Source organism: Podarcis tiliguerta, assembly GCF_965153285.1.
Source record: "Podarcis tiliguerta genome assembly, chromosome: 3".
Taxonomy (NCBI): domain Eukaryota; kingdom Metazoa; phylum Chordata; class Lepidosauria; order Squamata; family Lacertidae; genus Podarcis; species Podarcis tiliguerta.
In genome coordinates this window covers 78,233,738-78,257,735 of record NC_139536.1, presented here as the reverse complement: position 1 = coordinate 78,257,735, position 23,998 = coordinate 78,233,738, and the positions used below count along the sequence as shown (strand labels likewise).

Genomic DNA, 23,998 nt, shown 5'->3' with positions numbered 1-23,998 from the left:
ACCATATGTAATTATGTATTGTGTAATGTTGCATTTAGTAGTAGTAGTAGCAGTCCTGGTTTAAGGAGTGTTTATTTCTGCGGGAAAAAGTGGATGGTGCCCGGAGTTCACGTACATAAATGACAAAATGAGGAAGCCTCCCCAGATCTGCCCAGAAAAGTGCCCAAGGATGCCAAGACTCCTCTCAGGAAAAGTTGACTAAGCCGGGAAGGCGAAGGCGGGAAGGGAGTCTCCAAAGGAGCCAGCCAGACCTTCCCAGGCAGGCAGCACCCGCGAAACTCGCGGCGGGGGGTTAGTCATGATTGGAGGGGGCGTCGGACGGCGGCGCGCGGGAGGCGGCCGTCCAGCTCCTCCCCGCCCCGCCGGGCTGCGCCTCAAGCGCCTCTGTCGGCAGCTGCGCTCCCCAGTGCCAGTCAGGGCGCCGAGGGGCAAGGAGCGCGCGCTGCCTTCCCTCATGGAGAGCCTCAGGCGGCGGCGGCGCGCGGGGCAGAGTTGCGCGCGGAGCCTGGGCGCGCTGCTGCTGGGCGCGCTTTGCGCCTGCTCGGCCGGCGCCTTCGAGCTCACCATCCTGCACACCAACGACGTCCACGCCCGCGTGGAGCAGACCAGCCGCGACTCGGGCAAATGCGTCGGGCAGGACTGCTACGGAGGCGTCGCGCGACGCGCCACCGAGATCCGCCGGGTGCGCGCCGCGCAGCGCAACGTGCTGCTCCTCGACGCCGGCGACCAGTACCAGGGCACCGTGTGGTTCAGCTTCTTCAAAGGGCAGGAGGTGGTGCGCTTCATGAACCTCCTCGGCTATGACGCAATGGTAAGCGGGGGGGGGGCAGCGAGAGAGGGGGGCAAACCCGTCAGGTGGGGCGCGAGGGTCTGGCACGCTCCCCCCCCCTCCCAAAAAAACTTTTTGTGGTGCCATTGGGTCCTCCCAACTGGATGTGCTCCAGTATGGAGGGAGGCCATAAGAAAGATCTGAGCAGGCATGAGAAGAGGCGGGTTTTCTTTCTTCCCCTTCATAGCCGAAGGGACTCGGGCTCCCCTCAGGTGGTTTATTGGCAGGCCACAGGTTCAGGGCTGAGGCAATGACGCTCTTCTATTTAGGGTAGCAAAAAGCAAGAGTCTGGACCATTTTTTCAAGGTTCCAGGGGTTGGATACTAACCAACAACAACAGTGATCTCCCTTCAGCTTTTCCACTTTCCGCCTTGATTCTATTTGGTCAGCTTTACTTTGAGGCAACTTTTCCAAACACTGAGTGCTTCAAATCCTGTAAACACTACCTGCACCATGAAAATGATAATAAAATTAAGCTGTGGACCATAAGAGATCAGCTGGACCCCTTGAAGGGAGGAATCCTTTCTTCTTAAGTAGTGGAGAAGGCCAGCAGCCAGCCACAACCAGAAGATGTGAGACTCAGCACTGAGAAGCTCCTCTAGAAGAGGTTGGGATTTTGGAGGAGATGCTCCAGAGAAGCACAACCTGGTGCCTATTCTCTTACCTCCATGTAAGAAAAAAATGGAGCACTCCCATCATTTAGCCTAATCTCTGGGTGCAGAGGAGCTGCAGGCCTGCTGTTGGAAAGAAAGTGCTGGAGTAGTTGCACCTTTGATCAGATCCAGCTACTGCTGTCGGTTACATGGAACTGCCTCTGAAGACTTGGATGTGTTAATAACAAGCCCAGAATACATATGTGAAGCTGTTAATTTGTATATCCAAAAATGAACCTATCTCGGCACTACTTAGCAAACTCCACTGGCTTCCAGACTGCTGCTGAGCAGAAATAAAAGTGATAGTGCCATCAGATCAGGACTTTGGGGCAGACATCAAGGGTCCCCCACTCAGAAGAATGAGCAGGAGGGTCTTCAAATGCAGCAGGGCTGGCTTACCACACACTGAAGTAAGTTAAGTAATACACATTCCCATCTAAACAGCAGGAGCCCCTGAAATGCCGTTTTAGACTTTGGACATTAAGTTCAGAGTCTAAAATACTTAGCTCCACTGCTGATTCCAAGTGCTGCAGATTTTTAACCTTTAAAACTGTAAGTCTGGAACCATGGCATTTGGAATACCATCTACTGTACTGCTATATGCGCTCCTCTAATATTAAAACCATTATTTGAGGCCTGACCTGTGAACTTAAGTTGGTAGCAGCCAGATACAGGATTATTTTGATCATGGTGCTCCAGGAGTGAAGTGTCCCTTCTCTTTATGAATTCACCTGATTACAAATTTAATAACTTTTAGCCACAAAATTAAAATGCTTTTATATTTCCAGGGTTGTGTTGTTGTTTTTTAAATGGTTTTTAGACTGCTGCTTAGTTGCCTTAGATTAGAAGATACCAATGTGATTTAGATATGCTGTTTTAATTCTTTCTTGAAGCAGCCTTGGTAATAATTTAATTTTATGTCGAAGCGCTCTTGATGATATTTTATTGAGAGAAGATATAAATACATTTTGATTGATTAATTGTTATGGAGCCTCAAGGCATTTAGAGGTAGAGTATTTGGAGGGATAGAATAACACATATTGGAAATTCCTTGGGGATACCTCAGGAATACGTCCGCCATTTTCCGTGGCAAATGTGCCTTATTCTATGCTGTACATACACACTAGGGATGTCCTGGCAAGAGCCCATCTTTAGCAGGCTAAAGGCCATCTGGCATCCTCTACTCACCAACTTACCTATGGGAAGCCTCTTAAGTAGGACCTGAGGGCAGCAATTCTCTTCTCAGCAACTGGTATTCAGAGGCATACTGCCTCCAGATGTGGTTGTAGAACATAGCTATCATGGTTAGCAGCCACAGATAGCCTTGTCCTCCATGAATTTGTCTAATCCTCTTTCACAGCTATCCAAGCTGAAGGCCATCACTACATCTCGTGAGAGTAAAATCTGATAGTCCCACAGAAGGCACTATGCATTGACAGAAGAAGAGCTTTGTTTTGACTGCCCTGATTCTTCCAGCAATTCAGTTTCAATGGCTATAAGCTCTAGCAGTATAAGAGAGAGAGAGAGAGAGAGAACCCCTCTCCCAATTCACTTTCCCCATACCTTGCATAATTTCATATACCTCTGTCAAGGTATATAAGGTCTAGTTCCAGATCAGTTACCACCAGTACAGGTCCCATGAGCATATATGTGAAATTAGAAATCTTTTGCCCCAGTGTGCATCACATTACTCACATTGAATTATTCCTAGCAGCAGCTATTAATAAGACAAAACAGTGCAAGACCAAAGATGGACATAGAAAACACAATCCCACATGGGAAGACTGTTGGGATGATGAAGAAATAGATAGTGAACCAACACCTAATACTATCCCAAAATCCAGTGCTGTTAACAATAACTGTACTGCCTGCTTCTTCCATAACTTGCAAGCTTTGTCCAGTGTAATTGTCATGGTATCCTATCTTAAAGTGATTATATTAAATTATTGTTGCCCCTTGTATCCTCAGGGTATATACTTCCAGGAAACACTTCTGCCGGCTGCGCATAGGAAATGCATTTGCCGTTTTCCTGGCCTCTAGAAAAAAACACACTCTTAAATGTGTCACTGAATCTAGAAAGGTGGCTATTTTGCTTTGTGACAACAGCCCGCTCACATCTGTTCCACTTACCAAACCTCTGCAGGCAGTGTGGCAACAAGGAGTTAAGCACTTGGCACTAAACTTAAGTGAATGGGAATATAAGATTGCTTGAAAGAAAATGTGAGAGAGAAGGCTGGGATGGAAACTGGACTCATCTCTTCTTCTCATTCTGTGGTGTGAATTGCAGCACATCCTTTCATTCCGATCAATATGAAAATCTCTTGGAAGAGAAGGTCTTTTAATCTGTTTTTGTGAGATGAGAGGACAACAGGAGACGTAGATATATAACTTGCAGTGTCTGGGCAAGGGAACATCTTGTCCTCCTTTTATCCAAGCGTTGGCTGGCACAGCAGAGCCATCGGATTTGAGATTATTATGCCATACCTCGTTCCCATTCCTAAGCAGCACAGGGTTAGGGTGGAGATTTTGGGGGCCAAGCTAAAGCCAGTCCCATCTTTGCTTAGCACTACTGTTTTTGGTTTCTGGCTAAATGATGAAAAACTATTGCATAAAGATACATGGGATGTGGTTTTGGATCCCCAAATTGCTTTTCTTTGGTGAAATCTGTTTCAGCATAGTGGGAACTATTTTGAAATAATCTGTAAAAAGAAAAGAAATGTACAAGATTGAAAGAGTCCCGCTCTCAATTATATGTGCAAAGTAAAAGCAGATGTTTGTTTCCATCTCAAAGTATACAGAAAATTCTGGAATGTGCACAAGCCAGATTCTAAATACTTCATTGCTGAAATTTTCACTATTTGTTTAGATGCTACTTTTATAATATACAGATTTTATCTGCTTTTATTGGGAACACATAACATTTGGGTGATCAGCTCTGGACAAATATGTCAAATCAGGCTTGTAATCAGTGCTGAGTTGTTTTGCTCAAGCTTTCATTCTATTTTAAGCATGTGAAGTATCATATATTTTAAATCCATTCTAGGTCTTCTTCTTGGCATTTTACGTAGCTTCAAGTTGTTTGTTTCCACATCCAAATCACAGTGTGGGCAGCTCTGTTTGGTCTGCACTGCACTTGTTGTGGAGAAAAGAGGGTAAACATGACTTCAGCACACTGCAACATAGTACAATGCGTTATCTGGTGCCTTCCATGCAGACCACAATAGATGAATGTACTTACTGTAAACAGACACAAACCTCTCTCAAAGTATTATTGAGCCGTATTGCGGTTAGGTGTGTAAATATGTTTATCAGCCTACCATGTCAGTCCAACTTAATAACACTACATGTAGAATACAGTATCATGTTTATAACATTGTATTCTGCCCTAAGCACACAAGGGACAGGGATGCAAGACCAGGCATTGCCTGAATGGCATGTTTCATATTTCAAGAATCCTTGTCAATGTCTAAAAGGGTGGAAATCAGAGAAACGATTTGCCCTGGGAAGTGTAGAAGGAAGCTGCTTGGAAATATTGGCTCTTCAGAGTAGCCTGTTACACTTACACCACAAAGCACTCATAACCCACCTACTTTCAGCAGCCAGAAACACCATAACCAGACACTGGAGAGACCTGTCAGGAGTAAGCATGGACCAATGGTACCAAATTGTATGGGAAATAGCCCTACTAGAAAAAGTAACCAATAAACTGAAACTGACACGGGGACAAACAGAAGAAGACGCCTTTACCCCGGTATGGCTCCCCTTTATCACATACACAACCCAAGAAGACAATGACAATAATCTACCAACAGCATACAAATCAATATGGCTAACCTGATCCAAAACACCCACCCACCCCTCTCACATACGAAAACAAAGATCACCACAGCCAATCACAAACGAACAACCACACCCTAGGCCAACCCCAACCTCTCTCATCATCAAAGGAACACAAGTGAACAGCAGAGAACCTACACGAGCAACGCTGACACCAAACCCTACATACATTAAGCAAAATAGAAACATCGCCACCCGACCCCCCATCTCTCCCCCCCCCCCAATCTCTCAACAAATGAAACTGATTTGTAAAAATGTTACACGGAAAAAATACAAGAGACATTACACATACTTCTGTAAAACAAGAAAATCTTTAATAATAATAAAAGTAGCTTGTTACACCATGGCTTAAAAAAGGGAACAATAAATTACAGGGATATATTTGCAGTGTAATACATACATTTCCAAATCTTTTCTGCTGAAGGCATGGTGAGTAAGCACATATTTTGTCATGCCGTGCAGTGTTGATTGGTCAGATTGATCTTTGGCTCAGGGAAAAAAAGGGTGCAAGATCATTCAGTTGCTTACTGGTCTTCAAAATTAAACCAGGAAGAGGGTAGAAGGATAAAGACAGCAGGATAAAAGTCCCTTTCTTTTCCTTCAGCAAGCACTGTCATCTTGAAGTGCTTTCTACAGTTATACAGGGTGAGTCATTTAAAAGAGGCCCCGTGGATACAGAGTACACATGTTCCATGGGGCCTCTTTTAAAAGACTCACCCTATAGTTGAAACGGAAGTCAGGCAACTTCTACACCCAAATATGTTCCTTTGGTGAGCAGTCTGGTTAAAGGTGGTTATGGGAGAGCCTTGATTTGAACCTTTCAAAAAGATAAAGAAATTTAAGCATTCCAAGGAAATTATGGAGGGCCACTGAAATTCCAAATATTTTAAATTCTTAAATACAATTACTCCTCGGCTCAAAATTCCAAATCTAATCCATCGTGACAATTGGAGAGGATGCTGAAACTGTTCTTGTTTGAAAATGGGGCTGAGGGACTTATTCGCCTCCAGATATTGCTGGACTCCAACTTCCATCAGGCTTGACCGTTGGCCACACCGGCTGGGGGTTTTGGGAGTGGAAGTACAGCAATATTTAGAGGGCCACGGGTTTTTAAATCTTAGCGTTTCAGAGGCTGAAGAACTGTGTTGATGCACCTCCAAATACTAGCAGCTGAACTGAAATAGATGTAAGAGAGCTTGAAAAGATACTATTTGGATACAGCATACTGTTCATGTGTTAGAACTGGATGGATCACAGTGTAGATTTTAAAATATGTCATTATGCTGTACTTTGCTTTTCATGATTGCGGGAACTTTTGTCAATAGGAGATTCTATTTTTCTTTTCTTTTATGTTGTGCAGACAATCGGGAACCATGAATTTGACAACGGTGTGAGTGGATTATTGGATCCACTGCTGAAAAATGTTAAGTTTCCTGTTGTAAGTGCAAACATTAAAGCAAACAAGAAACTAGCAAGCAACATCACAGGATATTTCCTTCCTTACAAAATTCTGGAAGTTGGCTCGGAAAAAGTGGGAATTGTTGGCTATACCTCGAAGGAGACACCTGTCCTTTCAAATCCAGGTATTCTTTCTTTGAATGCTTATGTAAAAAATATGCAAATAAATATATTTATTTTGAATCATGTGACTCCCACCCTATTTTATTTCTTCTTCCTGTAGCAATTATATTAAATGGTGCTCAAAGTAAGATAAAAAGTGAGCACCAGATATGTGTGACTATAGTGGAATCAGATGACAGAACCTTCCCCCCCAATATATACACACATACACGGTTTTCATCTGTTTAGATCTTTGTCTAATTATCAGCTTAATGTGTCATCCAGTCACAGGCATCTGGACAGGTCTCAAAGATTATGAGAGGAATTCAACATTGTGCTAAGGCAGTCATCAAGACAAGTACCGTATGTTCTGGCGTACAAGATGACTTTTTATCCCTGGAAAATCACCCCAAAAGTTGGGGGTCATCTTATACACCGGGTATATGCGTTGGAAAGGAAGAGGGGGAGCCGGTGAGCAGAGGCCCCCCTTCTGCCATCGCTCCCCCTCCCTCCCCACAGAAGGCGATGCGGAAAATCCTTCCGAGCGCGGCACTCACCCGTCCACTCACCAAACGCCTTACCTCGGGCTCCTGCTGCTGTGACGGCAGAGGCAGTGGAGGGGTGCATGCTCTGCCCCTGGCAGCACTCAAGCTCTATAACTCTAAAACTGAACAGCAAACGTTGGGGGTCGTCTTATACGCCCAGTCGCCTAATACGCCGGAACCTATGGGATTTTGGCTTGCCAGATGTATGCTGTTCTAGGGGTTCTCTTGACACACCCCAGCCAGTTATAGTGGGTGGGTGGGAGGAGAGGGGAGGGGAGGGGAAGGAAGACCCATTGGAAAAGAGAGCAGGACTCATTATTTGAAACCCACCCAATGGTTATTTAATGGTTAATTAGTTAGACCAAAATTTCTACCAGGAGTCATTAGCTTGGATTCATATCTTTAGGTTTCCTGTACTGTTCATGTGTATTTCTAAAAAACACATCTGTCCTCTGGTGAAAGATCTGGGGCTTTTTGTAACCTCTCCCTTTCCTCCTTGGGGAAGAATTGTGAAATCACCTTGTCCAAGCAACTTAAGACATTTGCATGGATTTCAAAAGGATATAGATATATGGGCTGTACAAATGCAAAATCATCAGGCCAAGAAAGCTGCATTTGCTCTGAGCTAAAAGGAAATGCTACTCTTTACTCCAGAGCCCAGAACAAAAGGCTGTTGGCTTTACGAGCTACCAGATGGTGTTCCATGCAGCTCGGCCTTTTGCTTTTCTAGGAATCCTTTCATGTATCATTTCCATTATTATTGTGAGAACATGGAACAAAGCCTAAGCTATTGCTCAGTGTCATACAAACCCGGGGCCAAAATGAGAGCAGCCATTTTTGTTTAGACACATGTTCTTCATCACTGGCGTAGCGTGGGTTGTCAGCACCCGGGGCAAGGCAAGTAATTTGCGCCCCCCCCCCCCCGCTGCACTGTCCCTCCCCCAGATAGTCCCTCGCTCTCTCTCCGCACCGCACCCACCGCACGCCTGGCACCCTTCCCTCCACAGTGGGCGGTGACCCGGCGGCTCGGATCGGATTCGCACAGCCAGCACTGCAGTGAGAGAGACTGAGTGAGCCAGGTAGGGACAGAGAGCTGCGAGTGCGAGCGCCCCCCCCCCAGATGTTGCACCCGGTGCGCCCGGCCCCCCCTGCACCCCCCACGCTACGCCACTGTTCTTCATTCATGTCCAATAGCCGATATCCACTGCTATTTCATATCCAGGAGTAAGGAATTTCTGATTGACTGCATGTTAGCAAACTGCTACATAAATGCTTTGGTGAATGAATACGTTCTATAGCTGTTCTAGTACTGACTAATAATGGGAACATAAAGAGCCTGCTAATAGTTCCAAAATTAATAATGGGAACATAAAGAGCCAGCTAATATTTCCAAAATTAATAATGGGAACATGGTTTCCTGATTCCACTCTGGTGTTGGCACATTATTTACGGTCTTCTTGTTTCTGAAGGTGTCTGGAACACTGGAGACTAGGGCAGATTGGATCTTCTTATTAGCATTATTTTTGTGGGGATAGCTTGCTGCATAATGTTTTAATTGATATTACCCCTACCCTTCAGAGCTGGTTTGGGGAGAGTGTACAGTGTGTGCTGGGGGCAAGGAGATGCCCCCCCCCTTTTAAAAAAGTTCAAAATTATAAGTTTTGTTTATATATATCACAATTATCCAATCATAATTTTAACATTTTAAACTCCGGCTCCCTTCCCCCTCTTTCTGTGGTTCTTTACCTTTCTTTTCATCTTCCTGCATACTCCAAATTATTTCAACATATTCTTTTATGTATCTATTACCGTATATCTCTCTCTCTCTCTCTCTCACACACACACACACACACACACACACACACACAGAGAGAGAGAGAGAGAGAGAGAGAGAGCAGGTATTTACAGTAATCCTGCCAATGTCTTAATCTGTTTACAGTTTGTTTGTAAATACTCAAAAAAACCATTTCCATTCCTGTCTAAAAAGAATTGTTTCCTTGATTTCTTATTCTCCTGGTAAGTTTCACCATTTCTGTGTAGTTCATCAACTTCTGTTTCCAATCTTCTCTTGTCAGGATCTTGGGGAGATGTCTCCTTGCACAAGTGGAAGTTGTTCTGCTTGCACAATGATTTTATTTGAATACCATCCCCTTTCTGCTAAAGCAACCAAATGATTTCCTGTCATATGAGGGGTCCACAGAAATATGGAGCTAGCAAATTAGCAATGTATCAGTGTAACCTCCATTACAGTGGTACCTCAGGTTAAGTACTTAATTCGTTCCGGAGGTCCATTCTTAACTTGAAGCACTACTTTAGCTAATGGGGCCTCCTGCTGCTGCCGCGCCACCGGAGCACAATTTCTGTTCTTATCCTGCAGCAAAGTTCTTAACCTGAAGCACTATTTCTGGGTTAGCTGAGTGTGTAACCTGAAGCGTACGTAACCTGAGGTACCACTGTACTTGAAAGGAACTTGTTAAACCAAGAGAGAATGTTATGTATAGTATATACGTTATATATGTATAATATATTTGTTCATGTGCTTTGGCAAATCATTTTGTGAGAATAAAATAAAATACAAAACATTAATGCATTTTTTTCTGGATTTTTAGGGCCGGATTTAACATTTGAAGATGAAGTTACAGCATTACAGCCACAAGTGGACAAACTTATAACTTTAGGAGTCAACAAAATCATTGCACTCGGTCACTCTGGTTTTACTGTGGACAAAAACATTGCTCAGAAAGTGAGAGGTGTGGATGTTGTAGTTGGGGGACATACGAACACCTTTCTTTATACAGGTATGTCATTTCCTTGGCAAAAAGAGGGGATTCTGATTGGTTAGTACTTTAATTATTGTAGCTATGTCTCAGCAGTTCTAACAGGGTGCTGAATATTTAACAAAAAACAGGAAAAACAATACAATATTTAAAATGAAGAATGATTTTAATCAACATAAACTTATAAGTATTTCAATAGGGGGGGATATGAGAGGGGGGGGAGGGCGACCAAGTAAGAGGGAGGAAAGGAAAGAGGCACGGCCCAGGCTCTGGGCAGAGGCAGTGGCAGCAGCATCCAGCTGCTCCTTCCTCAGTGCCCTCCAGCAAGAGACCCGGCACCCTGGACCCGGCTGCAGCGCTGACAATGGCCGCTGTGCCTTCGCGCCATGCCCGCATTTCCACAGGCCTTCCTCGGCACCGGCTCCTCCGGCCTCGGCTCCAGGCCTGGCTGGTCCATGGGCCAGTCCCGCCCCCTTCGGACCTGCTTCACCTGGCAACTGAAGAGGAGGAGGAGGTGGTGTGTGTGTGTGTGTGGAGAAGGAGAATCCAGGCGGGGGGGGGGATTGGGGTCACTGCCCCAAAGGCTGCCACTAAACTGGTGGTCTTTTACCAGCAGTTTGAGAGAGCTGCCACTAGCACCAGCAGTCTCTCTCTCACACACATACACCCCTCCCTGGTGTGCCCATGCGTACACACACCTGGGATTGTGATGGGACTGATGGGCAGCTGAGTGGGCTGGGGCTGGAGAGTGTGGTCTGAGGAGAAGCCAGAAAGGATTGGACCCAGCTGCTTGCAGTAGTAGTGGTTCGGAGGGAAGGAAGCTTGCGTTGGCTGTAGCCATCTGGGCAATAGGAAGGAGGAGCGCTGCGGGTTCTGCAATTGCCAGGCAGGCCGGGTTCAGGACCCTGGCGGGCTGGATGTGGCCCGCAGACTGTAGTTTGAGGACCCCTGCTATAGAACTCTTAACTCTCTATAGCCTCAGCTCAGCTAGCGTGTCCAATGGCCACGAATGAAGGGACTTGTAGTCTATCAGCATCTAGAAGGCATCATGTACACAACTGGGGTAAGACGCCCAATGAACTGACTAGGTCTTCTAAGCAGACATGAATAGAATTGTGCTGTTATTTGAGAAGCATAAAAGGTCAATGAAATATCAGCAACGCTTCTTGTAGTTTCAGTGACACTTCTTGTTCAGTTTTTACGTGTTTCTTTTTTTAACATCTTGAATTTACCTTGGTCATAGCTTTCAGTCTTTTATTCATTCATCAGAGTTTCATTTTCTCCTCAGGAAGTGGTTGGCTTTTGGTTTGCTGTTAAACACTAAGGATGCTGGGCCTTTTTCCAGTGGCTTGCATAGCTGTACACAAATGAATCATGTCTCTGTCCTCTCCTGTTTCTGCTTGTGTCTATGTGTCTTTCCTGCCCTTGGTCCAGAATAAATATGAACTTTGTCTCACTCTCTCTCTCCCGTCTTACACCTTCCTCCAGGATTGTTTAGTGATTTCTCCAGCCTCCCTCATACTAGATCAGGGTAAACTTTCCCGTGTGTGAAATGTTCCTCTGAAACAGTGGTTTGTTTTTAAAACCTTTCAAAAATAGTGGTGGGATAACTCACCTCCATAATATTCAAAATTAGCTCAGAAATTGGAAACTTTTCCAGGATTTGTTCAGAAAAAAACAACATTCCGTTTCCCACTATTCGCTCTATTCTAATTATAACATTGGTCATGTACAGATGGCACAAACACTTTGCTTTTTTCAGATATACCTATAAAGCTTCTGGCTTTCAGAACCTGGTCTGCTGAATGCTTGCCAAGCATTCACTGATTATTGTTGTATATCTGATTAGGAGTGAAACTTTTAACCTATTGTTTTCCCCACAATAGCCACGCTATGGAATTTATTCGCTAATGAGAGTCTTCAGCTTTTTAATAATACTTTCCCCCCCCCCTTGAACTTCCACAATTTTATAGGGAGGATTTGACTATAAAAGGCAAAGTTGATGGAGCTGAGTTGATGGAGCTTTGGGTTTTCTTTTGAACATAGTTCGCTCTGATTCCTATTTAGAATTTCTTCCCAATCTTTTGATTTATTTTTATTTTGCTGAAATGGGCAAGAATCTCATCCCAGTGGCTTCCCTTTTGCCTAAATGTGAGCATAGAAATCTATTTCCTTCCTTGGTCCTCTTTCTATCCCTAGCAGGGATAGACTTTGATTCCCTGGATGTTCTGTTTGCCTTTAGCTGGGCCAAATTGAGAACATTTTGATTTCCTAGTTGTCCTTAGCATGGGCAATGCTAATGCCTTTGTCCTGCTGCTTTAATGTTTTAGTGTACATGTGTATTCAATAACTATGGGTGCATACATTCCCACTCCTTCACATTCTTCACTATATAAAATGGTGTGTGCAGAGCCCAACCTCAAAAACTAGTAAAACCGCATTTAGTGAAAACAGTTCAGAAAACAAAATAGCTTGCAGGTACAGTCTCTCTGTCTCTCTCGCCCCACCCCTGCACTGCAAGAGGTGTAGTTACAGAGATGGGTATTCTTAGTGCTAGGTTGGCAGTCTAGGAGTTCAGAGTGCTGAAGAGGAAGCATTGAGGTCAGGCAGGGTGTTGTGATAAGATGAGTCATGCTGCTCCAGGTGGATGTAGATAGACTTCACACACATATAGCTGGCAAAAGTTATGTCTTTCACCCAGGATCTCATATACTTTTTCCCAGCTATGAGGGTTTCTCAGCTCTATGTTCCTCAAGCCACTCTGTATCATACACTTTTGTTACTCTGACCACAGACTGACATTAGTCTAGTAACACCAGTGCTGATTTGGGGGTCTTTTTCCGGGCAGAAGTCACACTTTAGTTATAAGGGTGTAGCCGGGTGCTGTGCTGCTGTTTATCAATAGGAAATGAGATACCTCAAACTCTGAAGGGTGTCTTTTTTTAAGTTTTACATACCAGACTTTCTGATGAAATTAACATTGCGTGTTGCCTCCTTCCTGGTCTGAGCACTCTTTACTAAGCTAAACATTCATTCTCTCACACACCATTTACAGATCGTTCATAATCCATTGTAGGGATTGAAAACTTCTGTAGAATTATAAAGGCACTTTATAAAGAAAAGGTAGAGAGCTTATTCTTAGAAGCTTGGGCAGAAGCATTGAAGCCTTTTTTTAAAGGAAGAAGATGAGTTCACTAATACATTACTTGACATAGAAAGAACATACCTGAGTAGACACATCCAAAAAGCATACCTGACATTTTGATAAGTGCACCAAGCCTAGCCTTCACATTAATTTCCCAATTTGGAACATGCAGCATTGTGCTTGTGACTGCTACTGTTATACTTTGCTGACAAACCTCTGAATATTAGAATCATAGAGTTGGAAGGGACCACAAGGGTCATCTAGTCCAACCCCTTGCAATGCAGGAATCTTTAGCCCAACGTGGGGCTCAAACCCACATCCCTGACTGAACCCACAGCTCTGCTGACTGAGCTATCCCTCAGGATATATACCTTGAATATTGAACAGCATATGAAACCTGAGATAAAAGGAAGCCTGAACATTATTAAGTTTTATCTCTTGTCACAATTGGAGGTGGAGCTATATAGACTCTACAGGCTCTTTAGCCTATTGAAATGTTCCAAATTGTGTTGTTGCTGTTGAAATGGATTTTGTTGTTGCTGTTGAAAGTTGAGAAACCAGCAGCAGCTAGATGTTGAGTTTTCTGGCACTATTAATGAGTGAATTTGGGAGCTGTCCAGGAGTCTAGTTCTGAGACAAGGAGAGAGATCAGTGCCTGCATTCAGAAAGAATCATTCATGGCAACGAGATGCTGGGTGTAGAATATAAAATCTAGTGGCAGTGTTTTCAGTGCACCCATCCATGTCCTAGTAACACTTTCAGTCAGAAATATATTTATTGCCTTAATCACTGATAATGTTCTGCAGTGAAACATACTGCCTTTAGCAAAAGGAATGTGGGAGCAAAATAAAATGAAACTTCTTTTAAAAAAAACCCCCCACTTCTGCTGAAGTGTGTGTTTAGTGACATAGCATCTCAGTCAAACAGTGCACATGAGGTAATTGAAAAGAAAAAAACTCACCTTCCCATTTGGGGACTTATATCTCACCATTTATTATTTTTCTGTTAGGAAAGAATAACATGTTTTTCTCCGAGCTCTCATATTCCAAAGCCAAGAGTCAAAGGGACGAATCATGTGGATGTCCAGTGCATGTGTGCATCAAGGCTTTTCCTGACCCTCATTTCTCTTTGCCCCTGAAGATGTGAAGTGTGACATGGTGCAGGAAGATTTATGTATTCCCTTCCCTACCTTTTCAGGGTGACTAACATTAGCTAAGAATAAAACAACTGCAAAACAGCTAAAGCTGCAATTTTGAAAATGCACAACCTGATTGCTAATTGTGTTATTAAGGTTAGGTGTATTTGGATCCTAAATCACTAATGCTGGGGATTACACCCAAATAGAAGTGTATTGTATATAGAAGTGATATATATATATATATAATTCTCAAAACACCATTAGTGCTGGAGAACAGAGTGGAAGCCTCTGATTCCCTGATCAGCTGCTGAATTGAGTAGGAGCTGAGGAAAGGGGAACTGCCTGATGACCCACTCTTGTCCTTCCCAGGAGGAGACAGACATTGTTGAATGTCTCAGAGTGAAGCTCCAAATGAACTGTTGAAATGGGAAAGAAGGGAGAAGGGAATGATCTGACAACTTGCCTAGATGCTGTATAACATGTTATTTTTCTTGCTTTCACACACAAGCAGTTTCTTTCTGCACCCTAAATACCACTATGAGTTGATGTGCTTGCCTCATCAGTATTCAGGACTTCCTTTGAAAGCTAGGAAGGGAGAAAAGGTCATTCATTCTCTGGCCACTTTTACAGGCACCCCACCTTCAAATGATATACCAGCTGGTAAATATCCATTTATGGTGAAGTCCGATGATGGGCGTGACGTTCCTGTTGTTCAGGCTTATGCTTTTGGAAAATATCTTGGCTATTTGAACGTTGTGTTTGACGACAAAGGAAATGTAATTAGAGCGTCTGGAAACCCTATCTTACTAAACAGCAGTATTCCTGAAGGTATGTATGGGAAGGAGATCTGAAATTTTATTTCCTGTAGGTCACCTATTTATAACATTGATGATTACCTGATTTAAGTACTAGATAATGCATGATGTCATGTGTCGTGTTATTGCTCCTCCTCCTTTTACCTTGGGTTGGATCCAGAGTTGTCTTTCCACAAACGGAACAGCTCCTTCCCTTTTGTAGAAAGGGCTGAAATATGGTGGAGTCTCCTGTTGTAGGAGGAATGATTTTTGCAGATTCACCCTTCCTCCTGTATTCCCACCCCTGGTGCCATGTTGAATACTGTTCCAGAGGGTCTCTCGGCACTCCAGAGCAGCTTTTTCAGGGCATGCGAGCAAAATGAGTGAAAAATCATCTCCCTCCTGCAGAGAGTATGTGGAAACCATTGCTCCAGTTATGAGAACTCAGGATCTAGCCTTCTTTCCTTTTCTAAAATAAATTATGCGGGATGGCTATGAACTCACATTATGCCCACTATAAATTAAATATATATTTATATATAAAGTATCTTGTTTTAAAATATATAATTTCACACACACTGTTTTTTAAAAAAACAAAAAACCAGAAGCATATTCCCCCAAACTTAAGACTGGTTCTAAAGAGTTACTCTAGGCACATCCAAAGGTTTGGACACAACTAGTGGGAATTTGACTTTTGACTTTTTTTTTTACCTGGTTCTGATATATCACATCTGCTTCTGAAAGAAGTTAGCCATACTGTGTGGCACAGAATAGGGAGAGCTGCTTTTAAGAAACCCAAGTTAGTGGCTGTGTGACTCCTTTGGATCCAAACTATTGCAAGCTGGAACTTTGTTGGGAGTATTCTGGAGTGCAAGTCTGAAAAAAACCCTGAACTAATGTTGTGCTGTAGATAAACAAATATGCCACCCTCATCAGTCGCCTGGCCAGTAATAACCTTCAACATGCCCTACTTCTTTTTTAGCTGAGGATGTGAAAGCAGAAGTTGACAAGATGCATCTTCAACTACAAAATTATTCTTCCCGGGAAATAGGAAAAACAATTGTTTATCTAAATGGTACAAGTCAAGCATGCCGCTTTCAAGAGTGCAACATGGGGAATTTAATTTGTGATGCTGTGGTAAGATGATAATCCAGGTTACTTTAAGTGGTTCATTATTTGATATTTAAAGTCTAAAGTGTTTCACATGAAGTCTGAGCCTCTTGGGCTTACTGATCGGAAGGTTGGTGGTTCGAATCCCCATGACGGGGTGAGCTCCCATTGCTCTGTCCCAGCTCCTGCCAACCTAGCAGTTCAAAAGCATGCCAGTGTAAGAAGATAAATAGGATGTGATGGGAAGGTAAATGGTGTTTCCATGCACTTTGATTTCCATCACGGTGTTCCGTTGCACCATAAGCAGTTTAGTCATGCTGGCCACATGACCCAGAAAGCTGTCTGTGGACAAACACTGGCTCCCTCGGCCTGAAGTGTCACCCCATAGTCGCCTTTGACTGGACTTAACCATCCAGGGGCCCTTTACCTTTACCTTTTATATGAAAGATGTGGTTTTGTGGCCAGGGTTGGCTATGAAATTGTTATGCTTTTGGTCTTGTTAGTCCTTCCTGTAGACATTGAATCTAGCGAACAGAAACTGCTGATGGCACAACTGTAGAATTAGCTAATAGTTCACTAGTGACAAAAGCCTGAAACAGCTTGAAAGATGTAAGTCCCAAGCTTTTAAAGAGGTGTTGGACTTTCACTTCTGCATGTCTTTCTTTTTCCTTTAAGAACTTGCCTCTGGGAAATTTTTCTTAGGATCCATACAGGTCTTTTTTGGTGAAACTGCTCACCATTATAAAGTATTGGCAGTTCCTTTTGCTGCCTGGGGCTGACACCCATGGCACATTCATCAATATGTGAGCACTGGCATCACATCACATTTTTTTATAGCTCTAAATCACAACAGGTGGAGACTGTCACCATGTAAAGAGGTATTCGTGTGCAGCAGCTCTTGGATTGAGCTATTTACTCCAGAATATACCAAATTACAAAGAATGAGAGAGATTGTGGTGGCAAGGGAGAACTGTCAGTTGTTGCTGTGAGTCACTCACACATGAACAGCTAAATCTTGGAGTACTAGGTGGACTGGCCTTCAGGATATCCTTTTAAGTGTGCAAACTTCCTCACTGTATTGGTTGAGTAACCTCTAAAGCAGCCAGTGAAAGGGGATTCATTCTGGGCTTCCATGGTTGCCTTGTAAAAAACTGAATATAAGGTTTGCACAATTAATTAGGTTGACCAGGCCTGTCACGGAAGTGTCTAAAGGGCTCTTCAGAGAAAACTACTTGACTTGTTTGTCCAGCTACTTTGCTTAGATTCATGAACAATCATTGACTAGGAGAGGTGTCATATTTAATTGATTGCACTAATTTGTTTGGACGAGAATGATATCCCTTCTACAGCTAATTATTAGTAGACTTAGTTAAACATTGACCGCAGATTAGTTTAGGGCGTCTTTCAGTTGATATGCAGTGCATTAATGACTTAATGTTCCTGTGTCAGATTGCAATTTAGTTTCTGCCAATGCTGTTCTTGGAAAAAAGATACCCAGTTGTATTCTTACACAGGCTAGTTGGAAAACTAAAAGTGATACTGTGAGGTTTACAGAGTGATCCTTAGAAGTAAATCGCATTTTCTTTAATGCTGTACGTAAGTTATGTTTAGGACTTCAGCCTCAGAATTATTATTTTTAAAACCACCACTCTTGATTTGTTAAAAACCCTTATATACTGCTTTGTATTGAAGAAATATTCAAAAAGGTATACAAAATCAGTAAACTGTAAAAACACATAATAAAAAATAAGCGCTATATAAAACTGAAGTGTAAAAAGTCAATACAATAAACTGTGGAGAGCCAGGAATAAGAAACCTGCAGTCTCCATGTGCCATTGGACTACAGCTCCCATCATCTCTGACCACTGGTCATGCTCAAATGTGAGTTTGTTATGATTTAGTTATTAAATTTCTGCCTTTCCTCCAGGGAGCTCAAGACAGTATATGTGGCCTTTCCCCACAACATATTTCATCTTGGAACCCCCTTGAAATCTCACACTTCTGTGGAGATTGGAGGTGGTGTGTAACAATACATTTGCCTGTGTGCACCTTATAAGAACTACGACGTCAGGTTTAGTATTCAGTTTGTAAGCAGGGAGAAATCCCCAAAGATTACTTGCTGTTATAGACGCACATGCCCACCAAATTATCCCCAATTGTGAAACAGAAATACAGCAGCAGAAAAAGAGACCTGTAGACTTTCCAACAGGGGGGGGGGGATGCCATGCTTGCATTTCCCAGAATAACAGCACATGTTTAAAAAAAACCTGAAATTTTTCATATTGGATCTCCACAAGTCTGTGTTGGGCTGGGACCGGGAAGCTCCCGGTTCAGATCCCCACTCATAATGAAGTTCACTTGGTGTTTTGAGCTAGCTCCTATCTCTCAGCCTTGCCTACTTTACAGGGTTGTTGGGCAGGTGAAAGAGGGAGAGGGAAGAACCTATACATTGCCTGAATGCCTTAGATAAGGAATAAGGGATGATTGGAAGTAAATAATGGATTCTATTCTATACTGATTCCATACCAAGTCCATTGATATAAATGATTTTTAGTATACTACTATGAATGTTCTTTAGTCTTTCATTACAGTTGTTTTATTTGTGTAAGTAAACAATTTGTTGCTAGATAATATCCCAGTTTCCCCCTTCCCCCATCACTTTATAAGATCTTTCCCTTTGCTGGCTTCCTGAAGTTCTTGAAGCTGAGATAAAGCGCAGACTGAAACTGATAGAATTTTTTTTGTGTGTAAATGTTTTAGGTTTACAATAACCTGAGACATCCAGATGATAAGCAATGGAATCATGTTTCGATGTGCATCATAAATGGTGGTGGAATACGGGGACCCATTGATGAACAAAGCAAGAATGGTATATCTAGCTTTAGGGCTTTTTCTTCCCCAAGGGAATGCTGCTAAAATTTCCTCTTCATGCCCCACATTTCTCTCAATAAGATAATTAGTTTTAGGGATTCTTATTTTAGAGCTTATCTACTATATTTCACAATGCCTTTCAAGATTTGACTTTCTCCTCCCCAATGAACATACATACATACCTTTCTAGCGTATGCTTTTAAAACGAATCTTACACCTATTCAGATATATACCTAATATACATTTCTGGATGCTGAAACGCTGGGGACCAATTTAATGATTATTGTTTTCATACGAAGGCTTGTGAAACACTTGGCAGTGTCTCCGTGTGAGAAGAATACCATGATCCGTACCAAATGGGTCCTTCCCACTTGGAAAATCCCCATGCCATAAGCTTCTACAAGGGATTCTGCTGCTTATATGATTGTTCCTATTTGTTTTATACTATAAGCTGCCCGGAGACTCTGATAAATGTGGGGGTAGAACTATCAGAAACATATTTATTATAATATTCTTACTCTTTATCCTGTGAATTTAGGGTGGCATAAGCAAGGTTCTCACGTTACAGTCCCTGCAACAAGCTTGTTGGAAGGCAGTCAGTGAGCTCCACTGCTGATCAGGGGTTTGAACTCAGCCCTTCTCTTGTCTACCGCTTATATCTACAATAGCATAGTCTCCTAAAGTGAGAAATAGAACACAAAACCGATTGTTTTATGAAACGTCCTGTCCCATTCAGGAACTATTACTTTGGAAGAGTTGCTGTCCGTATTGCCTTTTGGAGGAACTTTCGATTTGCTGCAGATCAAAGGCTCTACTCTGAAGGAAGCATTTGAACATAGCGTTTACAGACATGGGGAAGGGACAGGGGAACTCCTGCAGGTCTCAGGTAAGTTACTTTGCCCGCGTTGCCTGTTCAAGGGCCTAAACCCACACATACTCACAAAGGAGTATTGTAAGAGGATTACCTGCTTCTGCTTTTAAAACAATGACGTATCTGGAACGTTGCCCCATTCTCAAGGTTAGGTGTGGTGGAACCAGGCAGGAGATCATCCCAGGGTTAGGTTTATCTTACAAGGGTGGTGCAATTCATCAAGCAAGCAGTACACAAATGTTTCTAGCATGGATGCCCTCTCACCAGCAGCAAAAACAAGCACGAGCCACAGTTACTATACTGCTCATATTAAGACAAAAACAAAACCCCATTGTACTTATGACACTATTCAAATAAACTAAGCAGGACTTCTTGCCTTGATAATGGACTGGATGAGAACCAATAAGATGAAGCTCAATCCAGCCTGGGGAACTGTTAGTGGGCGGTCCCCTAGAGCAGATGGACGGGAGGTGGCTTCCTCTTGGTAGGGTTACACTCCCTCTGAAGGAGCAGGTATGTAGCTTGGCAGTAGTTATGGATCCATTGCTCTTGCTTGAGGCTCAGGTGGGCTCGGGGGCACAGAGTGCCTTCCATCAGCTTTGGCTGGTGGCCCAGCTGTGTCCCTATTAGGCCAGGGATAGCTTATGCTCTGGCAACCTCAAGGTTAGATTATTACAACCCGTAATACATGTGGCTGCCTCTTAAGATGGTTTTGAAACTTCAGCAGGTATAGAATTCAGAGGCCAGGTTGCTCACCGGGGCAAAACGAGTTGAGCACATAAGGCTAATTCTGTCCCAACTACACCGGCTGCCAATTAGTTTCTGCCTCCATGGTTTTTTTCTGGGGGAAAAGGTGGGAGATCTCACCAGAAAGGCCCACAATAAAGAAATATAAATATTAATACTGGCTAATTAAATTACCTGTGGCATTTTAAACTGTTTGTGGCGTATTTATATTTTTGTGTTTTTAGATGGTCAACTGTCCTGCAATCTTCGGATGAAGGGCAATGAAGAAATTTAATAAATGAAATAAATGAAAATAAAATTCTTATAACTAAAATCTACTTCATGTGTGGGGATTTTAGGTCACAGACCACATCGACAAATTCACTGGAATTATTGTGACTTTATGGATTGTATCCAATGTTAGTCTTACTTGAAGGAGATGCATTGAAATGAATATGACTAACCTAAGTCCATGAATTTTAATGGGCCTACTCTGAGTATGACTAACATTGGACACAACCCTATACACACACACACACACCATTTAGAACAAGAATATTTTTATACGTGTTTGGCTGCCTTTGTGTGAGCCACCAGCTTTACTTTATGAGTCTTTGGAAAAACCTATATAGAAGAATAAAGTCCATTGGACGTGAACAAAAAACGATGCTTTGTGGTTATGTATGTCAATGCCGTTTTCTGGATCTGTTGATTAGTTTTCAATTTTATACACCATAGACACTCATTTGTGGAGAAACTAAATGAATTTAAAGCAAAATATCCTCCGGTACTACCTTGCTATAGAGTGTGCTTGACATGGGATCACTGGAGGAATCGTTGGAGGAAAGACAGCTACCTAACTCATTCAGCTTTGGAATCCAGTGTGTCATGGGAAGCAGAGTAACACCCAGACAAACCATTGCTTCACCCAACACAGTATTATCTGCACTGAGTAATTGCCAATGGCTCCCAAGGTTTTAGATTAAGGAATAGCAGGAGGTTTCACAATGGCTGAACCCAGGATCTTTTGCATGCAGTACATGTGCTCTACTCTTGCTCTGCCACTGCAGTGTGGTCCTGTCCTGTGGTTAAATGTTGTGCTCGCATCAGTTTATTCTGGTTCTGAACTTCCAAAGAGCCAGCGTCATTATTTTTTCAAGCAAGTTTTTATAGACCCAAAGAATGCAAGATGTCTAAAAATGCTGTTCAAACTTGTGCTTCATTGATAGGTATACAGGTGGTGTATGATCTTTCTGAAAGTCCGGGAAGCAGAGTGGTCAGCTTAAAGGTTCTTTGCACAGAGTGTAGAGTACCGGTCTATGAACCACTGCAGCTGGAAAAAACATACAAAGTGCTTCTACCTTCTTTCCTTGCTGGAGGAGGAGATGGATACCACATGCTAAAGGGAAGCTCAAATAACCACAGTAGCGGTATGTATAAGATATTCCTGGCGATCTGTAATATGGCACATAGAATGTATATTGGAATTAACGTCCCTGTAGGAGACCACTCTCCCATGAGTGTGGAAAATGCTGCTATTAGGCAAACCTTTATTTATTCTAGCTGCAACAGGAAATATTTAACTCAGGTTGGTTTTGGAGTTCATCCAAAAGTAGAGAATGGGAAAAGCAAGAGAATATTTTTTTTTTTAAAGTCTGAAACAAAAATGAGGAAATTTTCACAGGTGTAATAGTACAATCACAATCATTTCCAAAACAATTGCACCCAATAATTAAAAGCAAAAGTTCAGTGTGTTACTGCTTGCCTTCAAGCTGATCTTGAATTTATGTGTTGGACATACAAAAGAATTTTCTAAAGTCAGATCTTTTCCTAGCAGGCTTTTCCTAACATGGTTACTGCTGTCACCACAGTTGCTCCTATGCCAGTCTTTTTACATGCCAATCACACATGCAGACCTCCCTAGAGCTCTAGTGTTGCTTGTGTGGTTTGTTCAAGTCAGCAGGGAGAAGGAAGACAATAGATAGAAGCCTTCACACGTCATCTGGCCTGGTGTAGGAGCAACTGCATGGACATTAGTGACAATGCAAGGAAAAGCATTTAAAGAGGGTCGGGCCTTCCAGATGGAGCCTTTAAAACAGAATACCAAATCTGAAGAGTTTCATTCAAAAGAGCAGCCAATTAATATCCTGTGCAGAAACCCTAAGCATGTTACAATTTGGATTCGGGCATCTACTGTAGCATGTCACTGCTTTAATCGTATATAGAGAGCACTGCATATTTTACAAAAGGGAATGCATACTAGGGAACAAGAGGCTGTGAGGGCTCTTCCAGGAGGAGGTCATCCTAGGAGGTGGCAAAAAGATGCAAAATCTATTTTCTGGTACAGTGGCTTGGCCTAGAAAACACAGCTCCGCAAACTATTTACTCACCGTAGTTACAGAATGTTGACCAACTGGGTGTGATTAAGATGCTACAATGATTTGACTGACATGAACTTTGGTGTTTCTTTTTCCTTTTCTTAAATAGGTGATCTTGATGTCGCCGTTGTTTCCAACTACATAACTAGAATGGGAAGGGTATTTCCAGCGCTTGAAGGTCGCGTGAGGTTTTCTGCTGGAATTGTTTTCCAAGGACATCTTTCTTTGATTTCCGGATTATTTGTTTTACTTCTGTGCTTCGTTTTTTAGTTTTTCACTTGCTGCAGGGGAACTTGACTTTTTCTGCATTCTATAAATTTCTTAATACTTAAAAGACAATCTCAGCTGCTTCCACTCTTCCCAGAGGGCAGAATGTAAATTATTGCGGCCATGGGCATTAAAGGACATAAAATTCAACAATAAGGTTTAATGTATTTTGTATGTATACTGCGTTTGAACTGAGTTATGTATATAACTGATATGTATATTTGTTCTTCATACCGTCACTTTTTAGAAAATTAAAAACAAAAAGAAGCAAGTTGTTTTTCTTTACCCTGAGTGCTGGGCATATTGCAAAATGTTACCCAAACCAAAGAGCTCGCAAGAGTCTTTGTACAATGCTGCTTAACTTCTAGCTATGTTATCATGGTTGGCATAAATGTAGATTTGGCCTATTGAGTGTAAAGCTGTTTCCACCCAGGGTGGTTTTGTTTTGTTTTGTTTTTTTAAGATTTCTGTGTAAGTCAGTGTGAACCTTCTCTCAG

General features: G+C 42.6%; 1 protein-coding gene across 1 annotated transcript; it reads left to right on the top strand.

Moving 5' to 3' along the window:
- Positions 1 to 347: 347 nt before the first annotated feature.
- On the top strand, positions 348 to 23,768 carry NT5E (5'-nucleotidase ecto). Its single transcript, XM_083432384.1, has 9 exons — positions 348 to 811; positions 6,680 to 6,902; positions 10,034 to 10,222; positions 15,115 to 15,312; positions 16,261 to 16,415; positions 19,149 to 19,257; positions 19,996 to 20,145; positions 22,086 to 22,286; positions 23,344 to 23,768. The coding sequence occupies exons 1-9, from the start codon at positions 455 to 457 to the stop codon at positions 23,502 to 23,504; spliced, it is 1,743 nt and encodes a 580-aa protein (XP_083288510.1). The 5' UTR covers positions 348 to 454; the 3' UTR covers positions 23,505 to 23,768.
- Positions 23,769 to 23,998: the final 230 nt, after the last annotated feature.

Coding starts and splice junctions, on each gene's coding strand:
- NT5E (XM_083432384.1), top strand. CDS start 455: ATGGAGAGCCTCAGGCGGCGGCGGCGCGCGGGGCAGAGTTGCGCGCGG. Junction 6,903..10,033: donor ACCTGTCCTTTCAAATCCAG/GTATTCTTTCTT, acceptor CTGGATTTTTAG/GGCCGGATTTAACATTTGAA. Junction 16,416..19,148: donor ATTTAATTTGTGATGCTGTG/GTAAGATGATAA, acceptor TAAATGTTTTAG/GTTTACAATAACCTGAGACA.